This window comes from Dermochelys coriacea, chromosome 1 (assembly GCF_009764565.3).
Source record: "Dermochelys coriacea isolate rDerCor1 chromosome 1, rDerCor1.pri.v4, whole genome shotgun sequence".
NCBI lineage: Eukaryota > Metazoa > Chordata > Testudines > Dermochelyidae > Dermochelys > Dermochelys coriacea.
Genome location: NC_050068.2, coordinates 175964041 through 175984303, shown reverse-complemented (window position 1 = coordinate 175984303; position 20263 = coordinate 175964041). Strand labels below are relative to the sequence as shown.

Here is a 20263-nt window from a genome sequence, read left to right as displayed (position 1 = left end):
AACTTGACTTGGTAGTTCTTTAATTTGTTGCTTTGCCATTATCTCATTCACAGATTCCTGTCAGATTTTCAAGAAGATTGACTTTAGCATTCTTATGGGTTTTTTTTCTAATTTTGATACAAAAAGTCAAACATTTGTAAGAAACCTTTTTGTATAGTTTAGGTTTTGGTCCATCAGCCAATGGAAACACTGAACTGTGACTAGAGAGTTTTTAGAAGTTTATGCTAGATCTATGATCTCATGTTAGCTGCACTCAATGTGCTACTTTATACCTTGAAGCTGGATTATAAAAGGACTAGCTAGTTTTTTATGGTCCCTACTTGTATTGTGTAAAATTCTGTAGCATTCACAATTATAATATTACACCTTATATAAATATAAATAGTATATTTACTGTTCATAATTAAAAAAAATTAATCAAAATAAAATTATCCTCCTCGTGTATGTTTTCATAATCTTTTTGATTTGAAAATGTAGGTTATTTATGTTTTGCCTGTCAACTAGAGAGAGAATTATGTTTCAGACAACCATACTAGTATACTTCGTGTAGGTTAATTTTGGACACTATCTAATTCAGTATTTATTTAACCACAGGATGGATAGACTCCTTGGGTTGCATCAACTATAAAAATATTTCAGGCCTTTTTTAGGATCATTTTGAAACCTGACACATTTGATTAGAGGTCAGCAATATCTAGTGTTGCCTACGTGAATCACAATAATATATTATGCAACATAGTCCAAAACAAAATGAAAATAAATGCAAAAACCAGTGGTGCATTTTTCTGTTCTCTTCTGCACTATAGCAACGCTTATGAAAATGCATTGTACATTTCAGTGTACAGTCTCTTGTGCAATATTGCTTGGCTTCTACTTGTCAATTTCTCAGCCAATTTTGATTTAAACATATGATCGACTAGTTCCAGTTTCATTTGAGGAATGAAGTTACTTAGAGCAGTCATTTACAGTGGCAGCAAAAAACCTGTTACAAGAAGCAAACATTTCTAGAAATGGCATTTATTATGTATTGTGTTGAAGCATGTCTTTTTTTTTTTTTTTTTTTAACTGTGAGTAAGGAAGAGGAGTTTTCTCAATTTTTATTTGAAGACCAAACTTCAGTTAAATAAACTTCTGTAAACAAAATCAAGTTAAGTAATTTTTAATAATGTACTATAGCTTTAAAATACATTCAGAAAGCTATTTAAGGATCCCATATCAAAATAGAATACATCTTTAGATCATCTCTAAAGACTACCAATGAATCCATATTAAAACAAAGTGGTTGTAAAATGAGTTTTTTCCCTTCACTTACTTGCCAAGACATAGTTCAAGCCCTCAAGGATTCTTCCTCCTCAAGTATGCTTGAGAATTTCTAACATCAGAAGTATTAAGAAATGTATGTGGATTCCTTTGTACAAGTTTAGAATTAACAACTTGGTAGGAAAAGTGCAGAAATTTGAGAGCTTAGAGTATGTTTTTAAAACATTCATAATTGTAGGTGTATGGATTTATTCTGTTAATGACTTAATATCCTAAGCTACTCATATAAATGCTAAATAATATCTTGGTGGTGGCTATTATTTGTTGTGATGTTGCACTCCATATGCTTTATGAAAATGAATGATGTAACTGAAATATGCTTTATGCAAACTGTCTCTTATAATCTGAGTGCATTCACCCTATTTGTATGCATGTATTATTCTTGTACCTGAAGAATATGAAGAATAAGTCTGAGTTCTGTGACAAAGTTCTGTCCTTGTCTCCGTGGGTCCCACGTTTCCGGGCGGCTTTCGATAGCCCCAGAGGCTCACTGTGACCCTGCACGTAACCCTTCTCTCTCTCTAGAGACAAGGGTCATAGTCTACTGAGCCATTTTCATCATAAGCCAGGAAGGGAGGTGAGGAGAAGCTGTTCTCCCTTGCACAGTCTCTGTTGTCTCCCAGTCTCAGTGATTGATCAGGGAGCGGGCAAAGGGGGGAGCTCAGGCCCGCCCGCCCTCTACTCCGGGCTCCAGCCTGGGGACCCTAATAGTATCAGCTATGGTAGCTGACCTTTTAGAAACATGACATGTACAATTCCCTGGGCTACTTCCCCACAGCAGCCCCCACTTTCTCAGGCTCCACTTCACCCTTGCCTCAGGGCCTCCTTCCTTGTGCCTGATATGGTGTGTACTGCTCAGTCTCTCCAACAATGCAACTTCCTCCCACAGCTCCTGACATCTGCGCGCATCTGACTAACTGGGAGGCTTTTAACTTATTTCAGCCAGATTGGCTTCAGGTGTCCCAATCAACCTAGCATTCTCCCTGCCTTCTGGAAAGTTCTTAATTGGCCCCAGGTGTCTTAATTGACCTGGAGCAGCTGCCATTTAACTTGTCCTGGTACCAGGGATTTGTTTAGCCTGAAGCTAATATATCTATCTCCCACTACTTTTCTATAGCCATATGGCCTTGCCCTGTCACAGTTCCTGTTGTAATTATGCAAAGTGTGGGCCATTAATGGTGGTTTAGAACCTTGGTGGTTCCCATTGACTAGGAGAATTGGTTGTAAATGGTTTATTTACCTGCAAGCCTTCCTGTGGGCCAGCCCGTGGTTAATGAAGAATGAGGTCTCTCAGGAACATGTGACCATGTAAGCTGATAATGAAATCCATCTTAAATCTAGTATTTTTCCATTTAGAAGGAGGGGTGAGGTCACAGAGAGACAAGATTCCCGCCTTGTACCAAAGCTATAAAAGGGGGTGGAGCAGGATAGAGAGGGAGGCCAGTCATGAGAACCTCTAGTTTACACCTAAGATGTCTGCTGGAACTAACAAGGACTATACCAGGGGAAAGGATTGGGCCCAGACTAGGAAGAAGTCTAGTCTGTGAAAGAAGCTTATTGGAACATATCTGAGGGTGAGATATTATCTGTAATCAGTTTCTTAATGTATTAGGCTTAGACTTGGGTGTGTGTGCTTTATTTTGCTTGGTGACTGACTTTGTTCTGTCTGTTATTACTTGAAACCACTTAAATCCTACTTTATACTTAATAAAATCACTTTTATTTATTAATGAACCCAGAGTAAGTGATTAATACCTGGGTCACGTTCATATCTCTATATTAGTGTTATAGAGGGCGGAGAATTTGAGTTTACCTTGTATAAGCTTCGTACAGGAAAAAATGGATTTATTTGGGGTTTGGATCCCATTGGGAGCTGGGTGTCTGGGTGCTGAAGGCAAGTAACCTGATGATCTGTTTTCACTTAAAGACTGCAGCTTTCGAGGGCGTGGTCCAGAGTCTGGGTCCGTGTTGCAGCGGGCCAGTGTGTCTGGCTCAACAAGGCAGGGTTCTGAAGTCCCAGGTTGGCAGAGAAAATGAGCTCAGAGGTAATCTGAGCATATCAGGTGACAGTCCCAGGGGGGTCCCTGTGACCGAACCCATCACATTTATATTCTGGTAGAACCTAGGGGTGCCAGTCAGGATCGGGGCCCTATTATCCTAGATGCTATACAAACATATAGGAAAACTGGGTCCCTGGTCCAGTCTACAACCTATGGCTCTGATCTTGCAAACACTTATGCATGAGTAGTCCCACTGAGCTCAGTGGGTCAGCCTTCTATATTAAGTAGAGCATGTGTCTAATAGTTTGCAGAATTAGGGCATAATTTAAGAAAGAGTGATCCTAATAAATACTAAGAAGAAAAGTGGGGCAATGGAGAGGTTAAGGTACAATGATAGAGTATCAGTGGTTGCTACTGTTGGGTCCATAGTCTTGCTGTGTGTGCAATGTGTTGATTCTGAGGCATTTAATTTACATATTACACAGACACAATCCTACATTAATCATTGTGTCAGAGCAGCATTTGTCTAATGTGTAGTAAATAAGGCGTAGGGCTGCACCTTGTTCAGTGTTCACAAAACAACATACTCAACAGCTGCTCACTCAGTGAGCACCATCCAGCCTCTGTAGTGAATCGGAGAGGGTCCTACACAACAAATAGTATATGCACATATGTCACGTGTGCCACATGAACTGCACATTAGACAATGTGTATTTCTTTTACACTTGGTTCTGAAGCTTTTCCCTAGCTTTGAGAATATTGGGATATGGGCGTTGGAATTTACTGTCAGTTTTCATTGTTTGCCAAAAGTATGGTTTACAATAAATTCTGAGACAGTTCCAAATTATATTTCTCACTCCTCTTTGAATTACATCAGTGTTCTTGTTTTGGGGTGGGTTTAATTAGATGGGGAAAAGCTAAATGGAAAGAAAAGGGAAGGGAGAGGAGACTTGAAGAGGAGGGGAGAGGGTGACAGGACAGGGGAAGAGAGGGTAAGAGGGGTAGTTGTGCAGTGAAGCTGAGGTAAAGACTGTGAGGGAGAAGTTTGGGGGAAAAAAATTGTCAGCACGGTCTCTGAGCAAAGTTGTCCATGCTTTCAACAATGTACATCACCAGACACTTGGTTAAACCCATTATTTCCATTTGGAGCTTGTCTTTTTGTTTCTCAGCCAGATTCTACTTTAAATGCCTAAACTTTGTCCCTGTGGAGTCAGACCTTAAAATACTATTTTTAAATGAAATAGTAGCCATAAGACTTGCAAATTCTTTGTTTTTGACCATTCTTACCTCTTTCTAGTTTCTAGCATTCCACTGTGATAGAGTTCTTGTATGGGGGCTATTCCTTCCTTTATGCCTAGGGCGACTGTTTCATCTTTAGCAGGAGATATTGCCTAGCTTTTTTTCTCTCATCACATGCTCTAGACGTGTGTGTTTGTTTGTTTTTAAATTACAATGCTAAAGATTTTTGGTCATCTGAGCCATTATTTGGGGGGAGGGATATCTTAGTGGTTTGAGCATTGGCCTGCTCAATCCAGAGTTGTGAGTTCAATCCTTGAGGGGGCCATTTAGGGATCTGGGGCAAAAATTGGGGATTGGTCCTGCTTTGAGCAAGGGGTTGGACTAGATGACCTCCTGACATCCCTTCCAGCCGTGATATTCTATGATTTATCATGTAAGAGGGATATCCCACTAACCCAGCCTCACTCTTCTCATAAACAATAATTAATACTGCCTGTGCTACCATTTGTCTAATAGTACAATTGTGTGTCCATACTGGAACATGTGTGAGTGATGCCAGGGTGCTGCTGCCTTTTAATTATATGTCAGTGTGGAGTGTCCTGTTAGTAGTTCTTGCCAACAATCCTGTTTGCTCATCATGCTCACTTGTAACTGCTCTCTGGTTTTCTGTTAAGTTCTCCTTTCCCTTGGTATGGGTACTCATGACCCTTCTTTGTCCTATGTCTTGTTTTCTTTCTCTAGTTCAGTTTGTTATGTACTTATTTAATGTGTCCTCCAAAAGAAGCAGAAAAGATTCAAACTTTGTTGCCAATTCTGTTTGCTTCTTTTCAACTACTTTCCATGTATCCCCTATATCTTACATGCTTTGAATGCTCAGTAGCTTCTTTATTGCTCAGAGACTTATTAGTGTTTGTGTATTTTTCACTGTGATAGGTTTGACAATATCCTGCAATTTTCTGGACAAATCGTATTGAACTATGTTAAAATATCTAAGGAGGTCATTGTATTAAAAATGTGAATGGGTTTATGTATTACAATGGGATGGTATGTGACTTCTTATATGGGGGAGACAGCACTAATGTAAACACTGGGAAGTTTTATGTGCTTCAAAGGACTCTTGTTTTGAAACACTGAACCAAACACGATTTAATTTTTTGTGGAATGGTTTTAATAGGAAATATTTGGGAAGAGGGGAATACAAGTTACTCATTTCTGGAGCCATCCTTTTGAAGCTACAAGACAAACCCATTGTCTGGCTGATTACCTATTAATGGTCTCTTCAAAGGCCAAAACTAGATAAAGGAGGGACTCTAAGTTGTGGAAGAGCTAGTTCTGAGAAAAAGTGGTTATGAACTGGTGACCACAATTAAAAACCCTGTGTGAGTTTGAAGGACCAATCACTAACCAGAACTATTGTTGGAGTTTGGGGATGATCTCTGGTAAGCCTGTCAGCATGCGTGTTGGTCCTTGGTTTTTAATGTTTTCTCTGTAATGCTTTTATCTTGATAATAAAAGTGCTTGCTTAGAAGGAGCTTTTTGGTAACTTATGACTGGCAATTACATTGTTAGTCTCTGAAGAGAAAACCAAGTGTAATTTAGGCAGTCCTCTCTGCTGGGGGTTATCACAATATAATCGGGGGAAATTCCCATGTCAGGAGGGACAAGAGACTCGTGACTCCACCCAAGAGAGGTGACTACTAAAGAGCCTGAAACTTAGAGTGGATACCCTTGCTGGACCACTGAAAGGAAATGCAGGCAAAGTTGCCCTGACCTGGGATTTCACCATATTTCCCTTCTGCTTTAATTTTTCTTTTTTCTATCAAACAGTCCAACTGCCCTGATCCAATTCTCCATGCTCTAACTTTGCTGCTAGACGCTACCAATTGCTCGGCAGCATCTTCACTCTTCCTCAGGTTTCCTAGGCAACTTGTTGCCATGGTGCTCCCTGTCAGTGTAGGCATATTTGGCAGAGAGCCACCATTCACAGCTCAGATACGTAATAAATATTTTCAAATTAATTAGTACTTTATACAGCAGGTAGCTTGAAGACCTAACATGTTTGTCATGAGATTTGGGGTACAGCCCAGACCAGTAAGGGTGTGTGTCATCACTTGCCCTGCAACCCTGAGTTCCTCACAGTGCTTTGCTACTCTAGCATCAAAAGGTGTTACTGAAGAATGGACTCCATGTAGATTCAACTTGATAGAGAACTCAGAGAATCGGGTTTTATCTTGATTGACAAATAGAGGGGAACCTAGTAGCAACATATGTATTTAGATCATCTAATACTTGTCACTGTGAAAGATTCTTTTGGGGATTTATTTTTTTAGAAGCTCTAACACCTTCATTATTTCCAACTCATCTTTGAAATTTTCTGCTGGAGAACTTTGGCTAGGGAAGTGTCTTTTCCTGATCCCCTGAAATTCAGTTCAGTTTTAGCTGAGATGTAAGCTAGTAAAAATCACTGTTTGCTGCCTTTTGTTTGCATGGTTCATGAGAACTTGTGCCGTATGCCAAAATATATGAACATGAATATTCCAAAGAGCTGGGCCACTTCAAAAAGTAGCAGTAGAAGATGCTGCACTGGTAATACTTGAGAGCTGCCAGAGGAGCTGTAGTGGGGAGCTAAATCTGACAGTTGGCCTTAGCATCCCCTCTTCCCTCCCCCATAGAAAAACAACATGGTGCATGGCTCAGGAGCTCTCCCAGTGTCTGGGGAGAGAGGGCCACTGCTTTTTCCCCATCCCCCAGCATGTTGTGTCAGTAGCACAGCCTTCTATTGTTGTCAGTCGCATATTTCAAGCGGCAGAAGTGTGTTACTTGCTGAAACTTCAGGATTCAATCCATGATGCATGATTGGGTGCTTAGTACAGTTGTACATATTAGAATTTATTTTTACCTTTTTTCCTTTGAAAGAACCCTAAGAAATTATTTTTAAAAAAATAGCGATATCAAAATAATGTTGTTCACGCTGTGCTAAGCCAACACTCAAAAATTAAGATATTGTTGTCTATGCCAGTGCTACTCAAAGTGGTGGTCCGCGGACCGGTGCCGGTCTGCGAGCCATCGGCTGCCGGTCTGCGCGCACATTGGGAAAAAAAAGTTGCCGGTCCCCCCCACATCAGATAGCTTGAGAAGCACTGGTCTGTGCAACCTTAATTCTTCCCCCATATCTATATGCATTATGATGTAGTTATACCATTTTTTTCCTTCAGGGCCTCTGCCTCATTCAATGCACAGGATCGATGTGCAAGCGGGCAGAATTATGATTGCCCTGACAATCATAAATCTGGCATTTCTGAACTTTAACTGTTGGACTGTGCAAACCAAATTTTAATTTTAACAGATTTTTTTTTTGGTAGGAAATTTATAGCATCTCAGTTCTGTTTATGATCTATTCCTTTGATACTTCTTGTAGGGTATGTCTAATCCTGGACTAATCAACCTCATGGCAATTTGACAAACCTTTTCAATAGAGGGTTTAGTAAATTAATTTTTTTTTACTGCAACTTAGTTAACCCTTACTTTAGCTCTTCAGGTTTACCAAGGCCAAGAGTAACTTCCTGTTGCTTTGTCTACTCTTAAATAGCATGCTTTTCAAGCCCTCTTGTTGAAATCTTTTCTCACCCTTATTTTGCCAAGTAAAGAGCTTAATCCAAACTCCATTGATGTCCATGGGAATTGTTCCATTAATTTCAGTGGGTTTGGGACAGGTTTAAAGTGGATAAATAGTTTAAAAACACAAAACAAAAACACACAACTCTTTGCCCTACTTGGGAGGAGTGTACTCCATTATGGACAGGGTTTCCGTACAATATTATTTCGTGCTGTTAGATTAGCTTCTTTTATAATGATGATATTGACCCTAATGGTGTGCATCTTTTATTCGAGTATAACCAAGCTTGCTGAAATTTTTTTCAAGATGTCAAAAATTTGGATAAATTGAATTAAAGTTAAAAGGGGGCAAAACTAATCTAATGAAGGCTTAGCAGTACCAAATTGTCTCAAACAAAATACATTCATTAATAACCAGCATCGATCAAGCTCTAACCAAGTTGTAATAATTTATTTTCTTAGAGTAGAAATAATATCTGATTTTTAAAGATGTCATCAGGCATGCTACTCGAGTATATTTGGTACTGCAAAAAACACAATCTCTGACATGATCTCTGCTCTATGGTACTAAAATCTAAACAGTGAAAACTATACAGACATTAAGTACCCTGGATGAGCTGAAGAAGCATATTACAGTGATGAAATACTTCCATTAAATATGTAAAAGCACTTCCTATATGTAGAATATATTGCATATTAGTTAATGTATAATAAGTACTGTAATCTAAGTGAAGAACTTTGCAGAAATCCATGATGGGTATCTTCCTCTCTCTTTGTGAAGGTGTCTTATTAACCCAACTTGAAAAATGTCAATGATTTTGGGTTTCAGCTAAATTAAACTCTTCTACATTTTCCCCCAGCCTACATCTGAGTTAATTTTGTATTTTTTCTCTCTAAATGATTCCAGCAATGAAATAGGCATATTGTGAAATGCTGACAATTTCATTCCACATATCTGCCAGGGCTATTTTAATTGCTAGACTTTATCATTGAAACAATGGATCTCTCATTATTTTCTCTCCATCACTTTAGTAAGCAGTTTGGTTTTCTGCAACCATTATAATGTTGCCAGTATCCATTGTTTTATAGGTGGTATATTTGCACTTGTGCTACACAGTGCTCTCACCAAATTACGCTATTATTTTGTAGCATCTCACTGATTGGTCGAGCACCAATATTCAAAATCGCTTCGACCTCTGAATTTGAGAGAAAATGACCTATATGAGAGATTCCTTTGACACTTAAGTTACCCTTTCCTAATTGAGTTTTAAAAATACATAGATTATTAAGTTGTATGTAACTTGCAATGTGGGAAATGAAAGTTAAATAAAATTTTACCAGTCTTTTCCTAGATATTTATCTTAGTTTCTTTCTTTAGGGGGGGAAAAAAAGAGTTGGTAGCCAAATATTTTCAAATAGTAGTCAGACATTTGGCATTGAAGCAACTATTTTTTAGTATTGTCTGCTCGCAATCTGCAGACAGATTTTGAAAGGTTTCTTTCAGAAAGTGTCTGTCTGAAATTACATAAGACAGCCTGTTGATGATCCTGCATCTAGAGGTAAAAATAGGATGCTCATACCCAGAAAGAATTATTGGGTTTTTGTTGTTTACTCTTTTAGTAATATAATGGCAACTGGTACCTAAACAATAGTGAAGAATCTGTTCATGTTTCAGTTATATACTTGTTTGCTGCTTTAATGTGTTCACTTGTCTCTACACATCAATAATTTAATGCAATATTGAGGTAGATACTTATTAATCCTTAGAGTATGGAGGATATAGATGTTCAGTGTTGTACACTGAAGGCTGTGTTGTTTACAATTGGCATTATGTGTATTTCATTAACACCTAGAGACCATACATAAAATCAGGATTCCCATTATATTGCCTACTCTAGAAAAATGCAACAAAAAGGTGGTCCATACCCAAAATAGGGTCTTACAATAAGTTGTTCGTTTTTTTAGGATTTTTCTATTTCTCTTTTAGAGTAGCAGCCGTGTTAGTCTGTATTCGCAAAAAGAAAAGGAGTACTTGTGGCACCTTAGAGACTAACAAATTATTTGAGCATAAGCTTTCGTGAGCTACAGCTCACTTCATCCGATGAAGTGATCTATTTCTCTTGAATCACTAAAGCAAGTTTCATCTTGCTCCCTTATGAAGTGCTGGATGATGCCTCTCTGTTTCTTCCCATTTTCCACCAGCTGGGAGCCTTAGCTTACCTGCCCTCCTTAGAATTCTAATAGTCCCATCTCTGTAACTGCTAATACTGTTTGCTTTCTGTACTTGCTGGTTCCTAGGAGTAGAGGGAGACTATATTGACAGGCAACAGGGATGATATGTGCCTGTGGCAGGATAGGTCAGCACTTGACCCACCCAGAAGTCCTGCCCTATTTTCCCAGTAGCTAGAAGCCCTTTCTGGCAGGCTTATTGTTCTCTGGTGGCTCTGCTGTAATTTTAATTTCCAACGAGTTTGAATACTGCACTTTGTATTTTACTGCAGAAAATAAAATACACAAATATATTAAAAAATGTAATAGTGTTAAGTCCTTTTGGAATGAATGGGATTTTCAATATTCATTGTAATGTTTTTGTGCTAAGCATTACTGTGTATTCAGAAACTTTTTGCGGTACTTTGCAAAGAACACAAACTCAATAGTTAAGAATATTTGATTTAGTTTTATTTAAATTCCCAAAAAAGGAGGAGGATTTTTAATTACCCACTAAAAATTAAGCTCATAAGACGTGAAATATCAACCCCTGGACTAATGCCTTCTCATCAAGGATTCAGCTTTTTTAGAGCAAATACCTCGTTATGGGTTTAGGGCTATATATAGAAATGAATGTAGCTGCCTTCTATTGAAATGTTCTTAAAAATCATTCATGGTGAAGTGAGTCAATTTATTTTAAAGATTCCTTTTCATTGTAGTTAATCACTTGTATAGCTTTTTGGGAGTTATTCCTCCCCCCCCCTTCTACACTTTGGAGTTAATTCTCTCCATGTTGTTTGCATGACAGGTACTTGAATGCAAAACTCATGGTGACAAAGGAGGCTCTACCCTAATTTATGTGATTAAAAATGTGTGGCAGAGAAGAAAAGGTTTAAGTAAGCACTCCACTTGTGCACTGTCTGGGTTTAGTGTGAGGATCATTAGCTAATATAGGAAAAGAAAAATTTATGTGAACCATCTTCATAGTAACTATTTATTTTTTTTTTTTTTACATTTGATAGTGGTGGTGAAATGTATACTAAAATATCGATCAAGGTTTATTTGTTTTTTTTTACTTTATTAAATAACTTCCAATTCCATTGTTGCCAACTTTAAGAAATAAAATGGTTGCTTAAACCAACAGGGATTTTCTGCTGCATAGAAAATATATGCTACTTGTTCTACCTGGGCAATGAAATCATAATGTTGTAAATTTATATTTATGGCCTCACAGTAGTCTTCTTGGTTCCTGCTTGTCATGTCATAAAATAAGAATGTAACTTCACAGGAGAAAACTGAATCATATCCTATGCTGGTTTCCAGTGGTGTGGGAGAGGTCCTTTGGAACCTCTTCTTCACATCCTTCCTTCATGAAAATAATAGTGCATGATAAGTGTAGCTGTGTCCTAGAGAGTGACCAAGCTGACATGTTTGTGCTGCATCACATCACCAGGAGGCCGTGGTGTGAGCTAGCTAGTGTTCATGCTGCCATCATTAAGCACTTGGCAAGAGATGATGGTGCACAGGTTGCTCCTGATCAGAAAAGCATGAAAGTGCACCCTAGAATCCAGAGCTCAGCTATGTTTTCTCTCCAGGACACTCTCTCTGTTTGTACCAGCCAGGGAATGTGCAACCAGCCTATGAAGTGAGCTGTAGCTCACAAAAGCTTATGCTCAAATACCTTTGTTAGTTTCTAAGGTGCCACAAGTACTCCTTTTCTTTTTGTGGATACAGACTAACACGGCTGCTACTCTGAAACCAGCCTATAAGGGAAATTCACATATCTGTCATATGAATGGGAGGGGTATGATAAGACCTTGCTTTTTACGTCACACTTTAAAGATTATAAACATTATCTGTCTGGATGAGGGACAGAAAAGTGGTGGTTGGTTGGTTGGTTTTGTTTTTAATGATTTGACATTCCAGAAAAGAGAACTGAGGTCATTGTAGTGATTTTTTTTCTAAATGTCTTATTGGCCTAGTGCAAGACTTTGTCTGCAGTCATTTCCATTCTGAAGTTGCCCATTCTTCATCCTGTGCATTTTCAGGTTGCCAGGAAATTGTATTGTCATTGTTTATCTTCACACTGTACTGAATGCCATATTGAAATGAATATAGTGCAAAGAAAATGCATGAAAAGAAGAGCACAAGGGAATTTAGTGATTCAAGAAGCCAGGGGGAAAATTGGGGATTTATAGAAGTTTCAAATTTCATGTCTGAATCCCAACATCTCAGTAGTTTGTGAATATTCTGATTGGATATTTGGATGATTCAGGCTTGTCACTAATAGAAATATTCACTAAATAACTCTGATCCTATGGAAGAGGAATAGCGTCTTCTCTCTCGTGGGTCCTGACCACAAAGCAGGATGAGAAATTTAATCAAAAGCATAACAGGATGGTACAAATCAAACTTGAGTGATTGTTTCTTTATTTTGGGATATCTGTGAAAACCCTCCATTAATAGTAAGATTTGGATGCTGATTGATTCTCTGCTCTATTTTAGGAGATCAGTTGTTCAACTTGAGCTCATGTAGTTGTGGGTTTTTTGTTTTTGTTTTGTTTTTTTTTTTTTAAAAGGACCATATTTATTATATCTTACAATTTTGTAGCTTGTAGTGAACCATATTTTATTATGGCCTGATTGCATGATCTCATCCCATATGGATATTTATTCCTTATGCGAAACAGATAAGAATTTGCAGTGTGTATTGCTGATGGTCTTGGATATAAGTAAGACTGAATGGTATAGGTATGTTCAATTACCAGGTTTTGGTGGCTTGATATTTAGATTTGTGAGGAAATTTAGTTTTATGGGAAACCTGTATTTTTCTTTTGGAGAAAAATGGTTGGGCTCAGAAGTATTTTCCTGGACAGTTGCATACAGACTTGGCTAAATTCTTTACTCATATAAATTGGTACAAGTCTACAAGTCAGTTTACACCAGCAGAGAATTTGACTCAGTAACTGCAATACAGATATTCTTTACCTTACTAGTTCTAATATTCAAAGCAACAGTCAATATGGCATAACATTTGGAGCTCTGTTACTTGCTTTTTGGTACGTAATGCTTTTAGGCCTAGTTTCTACCACACTTGCTCACATGGCATTTAATATTTTTCTCTGAGCAGGTGGTCATAGGACTATACAAGTAGTAAAATACTGCTCTAGGTGAATGAATAAATAAATGCCTCTTCCTGAGTTCATATGAGCTGCATTTAAATAAGCTGTGAACATATTTTGGACTTGGATACCTAAATACTTTGTATGAAAAATTTCTGACAACCCTGAATAAATCTGTTCTAAAAAACGTAGTGGACAAAGTGCATAAAAAGTTGTTAGACACAGATGTTTCTATATTCGTCTAGGAGTAGAAGTAGAAGCTTAGCTTAGTAAAGTGTCAAGTACTCTGATACTTCAGAACCACTAGTTTACCAGAAGCTTGTTAATCCCAACAAAGTGGTGGATTCAGTTTTATGTCAAAACATGTGCTTTTGTACAACTTTCTCTGGAGGGTGGTGTGGGGGGGTGTGGGTGTGTGTACGTACATATGTACGTACGTGAATTTGGCCAGCTCAGCTGCTTGGCTTCATGATAGCACTTGAATTAGTCATGAGAAAAGGCCAGTCTTTGAACATTATCTATCAACTGATTTATTTTGTACATATAATAGTGCTGTAACTTATTTGATGAAAAGCCCATCAACAAAATGCATTACATCATCTGAAATGTAGCTTTGCATCATTCCTCTTGAATTGTTAGAAAGAAGAATAAATTAATTAATATTTCAACTTCCTAGCTTTGAAGGGTATAGACAAAATACTTGATGGATTTAATCATCCTTGTTTCAGTAGGAAGAACAGGAGATACTTAAAGGTGACTGCAAAGGAAAAAAATTGGGGTTTTTTTGGCTCTTGTATAAAGAGATTCTGAACGGCTTTTTATTGTTTAACCTTAGAAATGCTAGGAATGTCATCTGTTGGAGGACTTAAGGGTGTAAAAAGGATTTTAATCTTAGAAATAGCTCTTTTTTAACCCGTTATTGAAGAGACGATGTTGGAACTTTACCAAAATGATCTTTTCTTCCAACTGTTTAAGGTAAAAAACCTCAGTTTTAAATTATCCGAATAAGAATAAAGTGCCGTCACAATCAGGTTTCACTTCCTTGCTCTGTGATGTAATATAATCCTGCTAATTCTCAGTGGCCCATATAGTTTTAGGTCGCCGACCCCATGTGGAACCAGTTGCAAGATGTCAGATGCTTGTTGGGTAGACAATGACTTTCTAAAGTAATTAAGTAAAACACCAGCAGAAAAATCCACCATTTAGGAGATTCTTTGTAGATCATGAAGAAACAAAGGGCACAAGAACTCCCCACCATTGCCCCCTTCTTGCAGATCAACTTTAACTTACCTGGGTCCATATTCTGGCACTCGTACTTACAGTTAATAGTACCTTATTCCACAAGCAGACCTATTGAAATGAATAGGACTGTGAGTTAGAGTAGCAGAATCTTGCCGAGCCGTAGCTCTTTAGCTCAGGTTTCAGAGTAGCAGCCGTGTTAGTCTGTATTCCCAAAAAGAAAAGGAGTACTTGTGGCACCTTAAAGACTAATAAATTTATTTGAGCATAAGCTTTCGTGCATGCATCCGATGAAGTGAGCTGTAGCTCACGAAAGCTTATGCTCTACTAAATTTGTTAGTCTCTAAGGTGCCACAAGTACTCTTTAGCTCAGTTATAGCAGCTCACTGGATTTGGGAGACCTCAGTTAAATTCCCAGATCCAACACAGACTTTTTTTTTTGTGTGATGTTGGACAAGCCACTGAGAGTATGTGTACATGGAAGGAAAAAAAAAAAAGTCTTGGCGCTTGGGTCAACTGATTTGGGCTTGTAGGGCTCATGCTGTGCAGTTAAAAATAGCAGTGTGGATGTTCCCACTTTGAAACGTGCTGCCAGTCTCTTCCCCTCCCCCCCCCAGGGAAAAATACCTTTCCTCACTCTGTCCCTGAAATCCCCGTTTGTAAATTGTGGATACTAATGCTTTCCTACCTCACAGGGGCCTTGTGTGGATACATACATGAAAGATTGAGGGGTACAGGTACTATGGTGATGGGGGACATATGAATATCTTAAATTTATATTAAATGAACCTGTATCTTCATGGAATAATTTCTGTAAGTTTGTAAGCATAGTGTCTTTTGTAAAGAAAGTAGGAGTTTCTTTAGAACTTCAGTTTTCCATTTCTTGTTTTGAAAATAATGCCATCTTAAATCTGAATTATAAAAAGGAAATTTTATTTTACTGCCATCTTAAATTTTCATTATATTTTATATAAAGTTTTTATTTTATATTTATATATATATATATATATATATATATATATATAAAATCATTTGTATGTGATTTCTAAGATTTAAACAAATCTTAGAAATCACATACAAATGAGTCTTATTTTTAAAGACTCCAGAATATATATAAAAGAAATCATATACAAATGACCTTTTTTTAAACTATGCCATTTGTCAATACACATTTTTCTCTCTACTGTAAATATGGCAAGCAAAGTTTTCAATCTAAATAACGTGTGTAAGAAGAACTTCAGAACGGCATATATCTAACAATGAATTTATTTTGCTAAAGCACATTTGAAAGATTTTATTTTCCCCTGCAAAAGCATTTGAATATTTTTTTTTAATATTTCAGTCATTATTTAACCTGTTGGAGTTTCGAAGACTAGTTTTGAACTACAATCCACCTGCAAGCGCTCAAGATTTGCCCCGAAACCAAAAGGTAAAATTAGAAACATATATTTCCAGCGACTAACATGGCATTTCTGTAGTAACTCAGTTTCATACTGTGTGTGACTTCTAGTTGTTAGTAATTTCAAAGGCACTAAATATATTTACTTTGTGCTTTGTAGGAAGGGGAGATTGGAGGCATTGCAAATTCATGGTAGACTATAGGGCTGGGAGTTAGATCTGGGTTTACTACACTTGGAAGGCTTCGATAGCATAGTTATACAGGCATGCTATACTACCAAAACATTTCCAGTGTGGATGCAGCTTATAGCAGCAAAATTTCACTTTTGTTGTTGCAGGTTATTTCCACCACCCCGTGCAAAATAAACTAGATTGGCCAAAGCACAGTTTTGCCTGTATAACTGCATCTACACTAGGGGCTTTTGCCAATACAACTGTGTAGATCACATCTCATCACACCCCTTAACTAATATAGCTATGCCAACAACAGTTTGTAGCCTAGACCTGGCCACACTCACTGTTTAATATTGGGCCTGATTTTCACAGATGTTAATTACCCACAGATCGTTCTTTCGAAATTAAGTATTGTACTATTTACTGATTCATCCTCTCAACAGAATTGGGAGGCAGGCTGGTTTTGTGCCTATGACTCTAGAATGGGATTTAGGATTAAATTCCTAGCTTTGCCTCAGACTTCCTGTGTGATCTTGAGTGAATTACTTAATCTCTCTGTGACTCAGTCCACAGTATGACAAAATAGGGATAATAACTTCCTTGCTCCTGGGTATGTTTGAGAGGATAAATTCATAGGTACTTGAGGTGCTCAGATTCTACAGCAATGTGAGACAGGAGCAAGCAAAGCCTGGAGATGTTCATGGCCTGATTTTCAGAGGTTGGTCAACTATAGGTCATGGCATCTCTGTGAGTCATTTGAGTAAGACCATAAGATGGTGAGCAACTGGTATCATGTAGGCTGTAGTAGGAACTTATTAAGGTAGAGTAAGGGGACAATGTATTCCATTAATTGAAAGAGGTCTGATCGCAACATAGCTTTCCACAGCCAAATAGCTGTCCTAAAATATTTTTCTTTCCACATTTATCCACTGATCTCTGTCTAGCATCTCAACATCAGTTACATTATCTGTCTTAGTGGCAACTACGCATACTCTTGAGTTCCTTGTCTTGCTTTTCTAGCACTTAAAATACATTAGATGGCATCAAGTAAATGAGCTTCAATTGTTGCCATTGGAGAAGGATCTTCTACACAGAGGTTGGCACTTGCAATATTATACAGATTCCATTTCCAAACATACTATCTTGTAGACACTCTGACCATGTGAGACTAATAATGCATGGAATAGCACAATGTCAGCCAAACGTATGGGCTTGAGTCTAGACATCTTGGCAGCTGGTATACTGGAGCTTGAGACTGAATTGGTGGAGAGCAAGAATCCTTAGTAAGGGTCTACATTGCCTTCTATGTTTAATGATAACTTACATTTTATAGACCACCTCCACCCTGAGGGGAATGAATAAAGTAAATTGATGTACATGCATCTCTTTAGAGCACTGGAAAGCGGCACCTCTGTGCTGAAATGCTTTTTGTTCTCATAGCAATGCAATAATTTGATGTGAAGTGAAGGGATCATATCCAATTGAAACTGCAGGGAGAATTCAGAAAAATTACTGGTTAGCACTTGGACAGGTATCAGAGCAAAGACCCTTGCTTTTAGGATGCATCTTCGCTAGGAAAAAGGTGTTTTCTTAAGTCATGTTAGCTAACCTGGTAACCTAAGCTATGTCTACACTAGCCCTTATGTCAGCAAAATTTTTGTCATTCAAGGGTGTGAAAAAATACACCCCTGAGTGACAAGTTTTGTCTGCATAAGCACTTGTGTGTACAGTGCTATGTCAGCAGGAGACACTATCCTGTCGACGTAGTTACTACTGATTGTTGAGTTGGTTTTATTATGTCAAAGGGAGAGCTCTCTCCCATTGGCATAATGCAGCTACATGAGCACTTTTACAGCAGCACAGCTGTAAAAGTCTAAGCTAGTAAGTGTACACATGGCCTAAGACAAGATAAAATCTTAGTGAAATGAGGCACGGTATAGTTTTAGCATTGGCTAGCAATTGAGGTGAACTGTTTATCTTCATTAGGATTGTATCTTGTGTTAGCTAGCATGAGTTAAGAATGCACCATTTTTTCCCCTAGTGTAGACAAGGCCTTATTGACTACAAAATTTCAGAATCTTTGTTTTATGTCTCTTCATGCTCTGATGAATTGAGAGTAGGGTTGGATGCCACGAACTCCTCATCTTAATTTTGGCTTTGCTTTTGACTTCACTGTGGGTGGGTGTGCTTGGATAAGTTACTTAAAGTTTGTTTTCAACTCTTCTTCTCACTGGTGAAAGAGCTGTACTATAAAAAGGAAAGTTTGCACCATAGGCAGTACCATTTCTTGCAACAGTGAAGTATTTTTTCAACACTGTCCCCATCCAGGTATTTAACTGATATCACTCAGTTCAGCAAACAAATATGATAGAACCACACTAAGAAGTGGGTTGGCTCCAGGCCACTCGCTCATAGTCAAGGAGATACGCATTATAGCTTTTCGCTGCTGGTGTAACTTTGGGAGACAACATAAGCTACTGTAACCACATGGTACCATATTTTGGCCTGTAGAGTAGGGCATAGTATTACGGATTATGAGGGAGATGACATAGTAATGTTAAATCCATATTTTTGTGACCCCACATTTGAATTTGAAACTAAAACAAAGAAGGTAGTTGTATTGATGGTCACATTTACATAAAGTAGTCATTTTCAAGTGCACATCAGTAAAAAGAAGCATACTGGAGTAATTTAAATAGTAGATTTAATCTATTGTAAAAGCTTTAGCATAACTTGAAAATTTGTGGTAGTTCAATTTTAATCAAATTGATAATGCACTACATTATAAATATAGTTGTTTTTTTAAAACTAATTTATTTCAACATAACTACTAGCAGGGTAAATTACACCTCCTACCCCAGTATAATACGACCCGATATAACACGAATTTGGATATAATGCTGTAAAGCAGCGCTCCCGGGGGGGGGGGGGGCTGGGCTGCACACTCCGGTGGATCAAAACAAGTTCGATATAACGTGTTTTCATCTATAACACGGTAAGATTTTTTTGGCTCTTGAGGACAGCGTTATATTGGGGTAGAGGTGTATTTGAATTTTACAAATTGCTATAGACAAAGAAAAATATATTTATTTTTCTATAAATTCTTTCTGAATAGTTTTTCTGCTAAACACAATTCTGTTTTGGTTGAAGACGCAAACTCTTCAAAATTTAGTTTACACTGTGCTAAATGAGCGTTGTCTTATAGACCTTCACTGTTCTACCTTGTTCTAATGCAAAAATTTGTTGTGGGCCTGTATTTATAGTGTTAGGAACTGTACAGTATTTGCTAGAAGATTCTAGCCTGTGATTGGTCAGGTATTGCTAATTTTTGGTGTCATGATAGCATCTAGAAATTCTGGTCACTGTGTTCACAAACATTATGAAAAGATGGTTTCTGTCTCAGAGTTTACAGTTTGTCCCCCATTCTGCACAGGCTTATACACTGAGAGTTCCTCTTAAAGCCAGGGAGGCTATTCCCTTTGGCTAAAGTTAAACGTGTCTAAGTCTCTGCAGAGTTGGAGTCTCTGTGATTGTATGACAAAGGACTGCTGTCTGCATGAGTACCCCTAACAGGTCAGAAGTAGGAATGAGATGAGCATTTCAGTTAGGCCTAAAACTCTTCAGAATGTTGTCAGAATTTTAAAACAGTGCCATCTTCCTCCTATCCAATGCTTTCCTGGAAGATACTACATGCAGTCTAGTCTAAAATACAACCTATGAAAAGATGAGCATTTAAAATTGAAACTTCGTAGTAGAAGAATACCACTGTGTGAAATTCTGTCCACCTGAACAATTTAAGACTCTAAAATGGAAGAAAATTAAATTGCTAGGAACACCTAAATAAAAATCTGATTTAAATTTAAAAAGCCAGTTTTAAAACTTTAAAAAACATTATTTTTATTAACATTTGAAAGAAGTGTGTATTAGATTAAATGAAGGTTTCTATGA

At 37.8% G+C, this 20263-nt stretch overlaps 1 protein-coding gene across 13 annotated transcripts in view; it reads left to right on the top strand.

Annotated features, from left to right (window-relative positions):
* The window catches only part of USP25 (ubiquitin specific peptidase 25), a 148160-nt gene that overhangs the window by 55284 nt on the left and 72613 nt on the right, over positions 1-20263 (top strand). For all 13 annotated transcript variants that reach the window (XM_043509274.1, XM_038391770.2, XM_038391739.2 and 10 more), the window contains one exon: positions 16086-16172. In XM_043509274.1, the coding sequence (XP_043365209.1) occupies positions 16086-16172 (87 nt within the window). The remainder of the gene's footprint in view (positions 1-16085; positions 16173-20263) is intronic.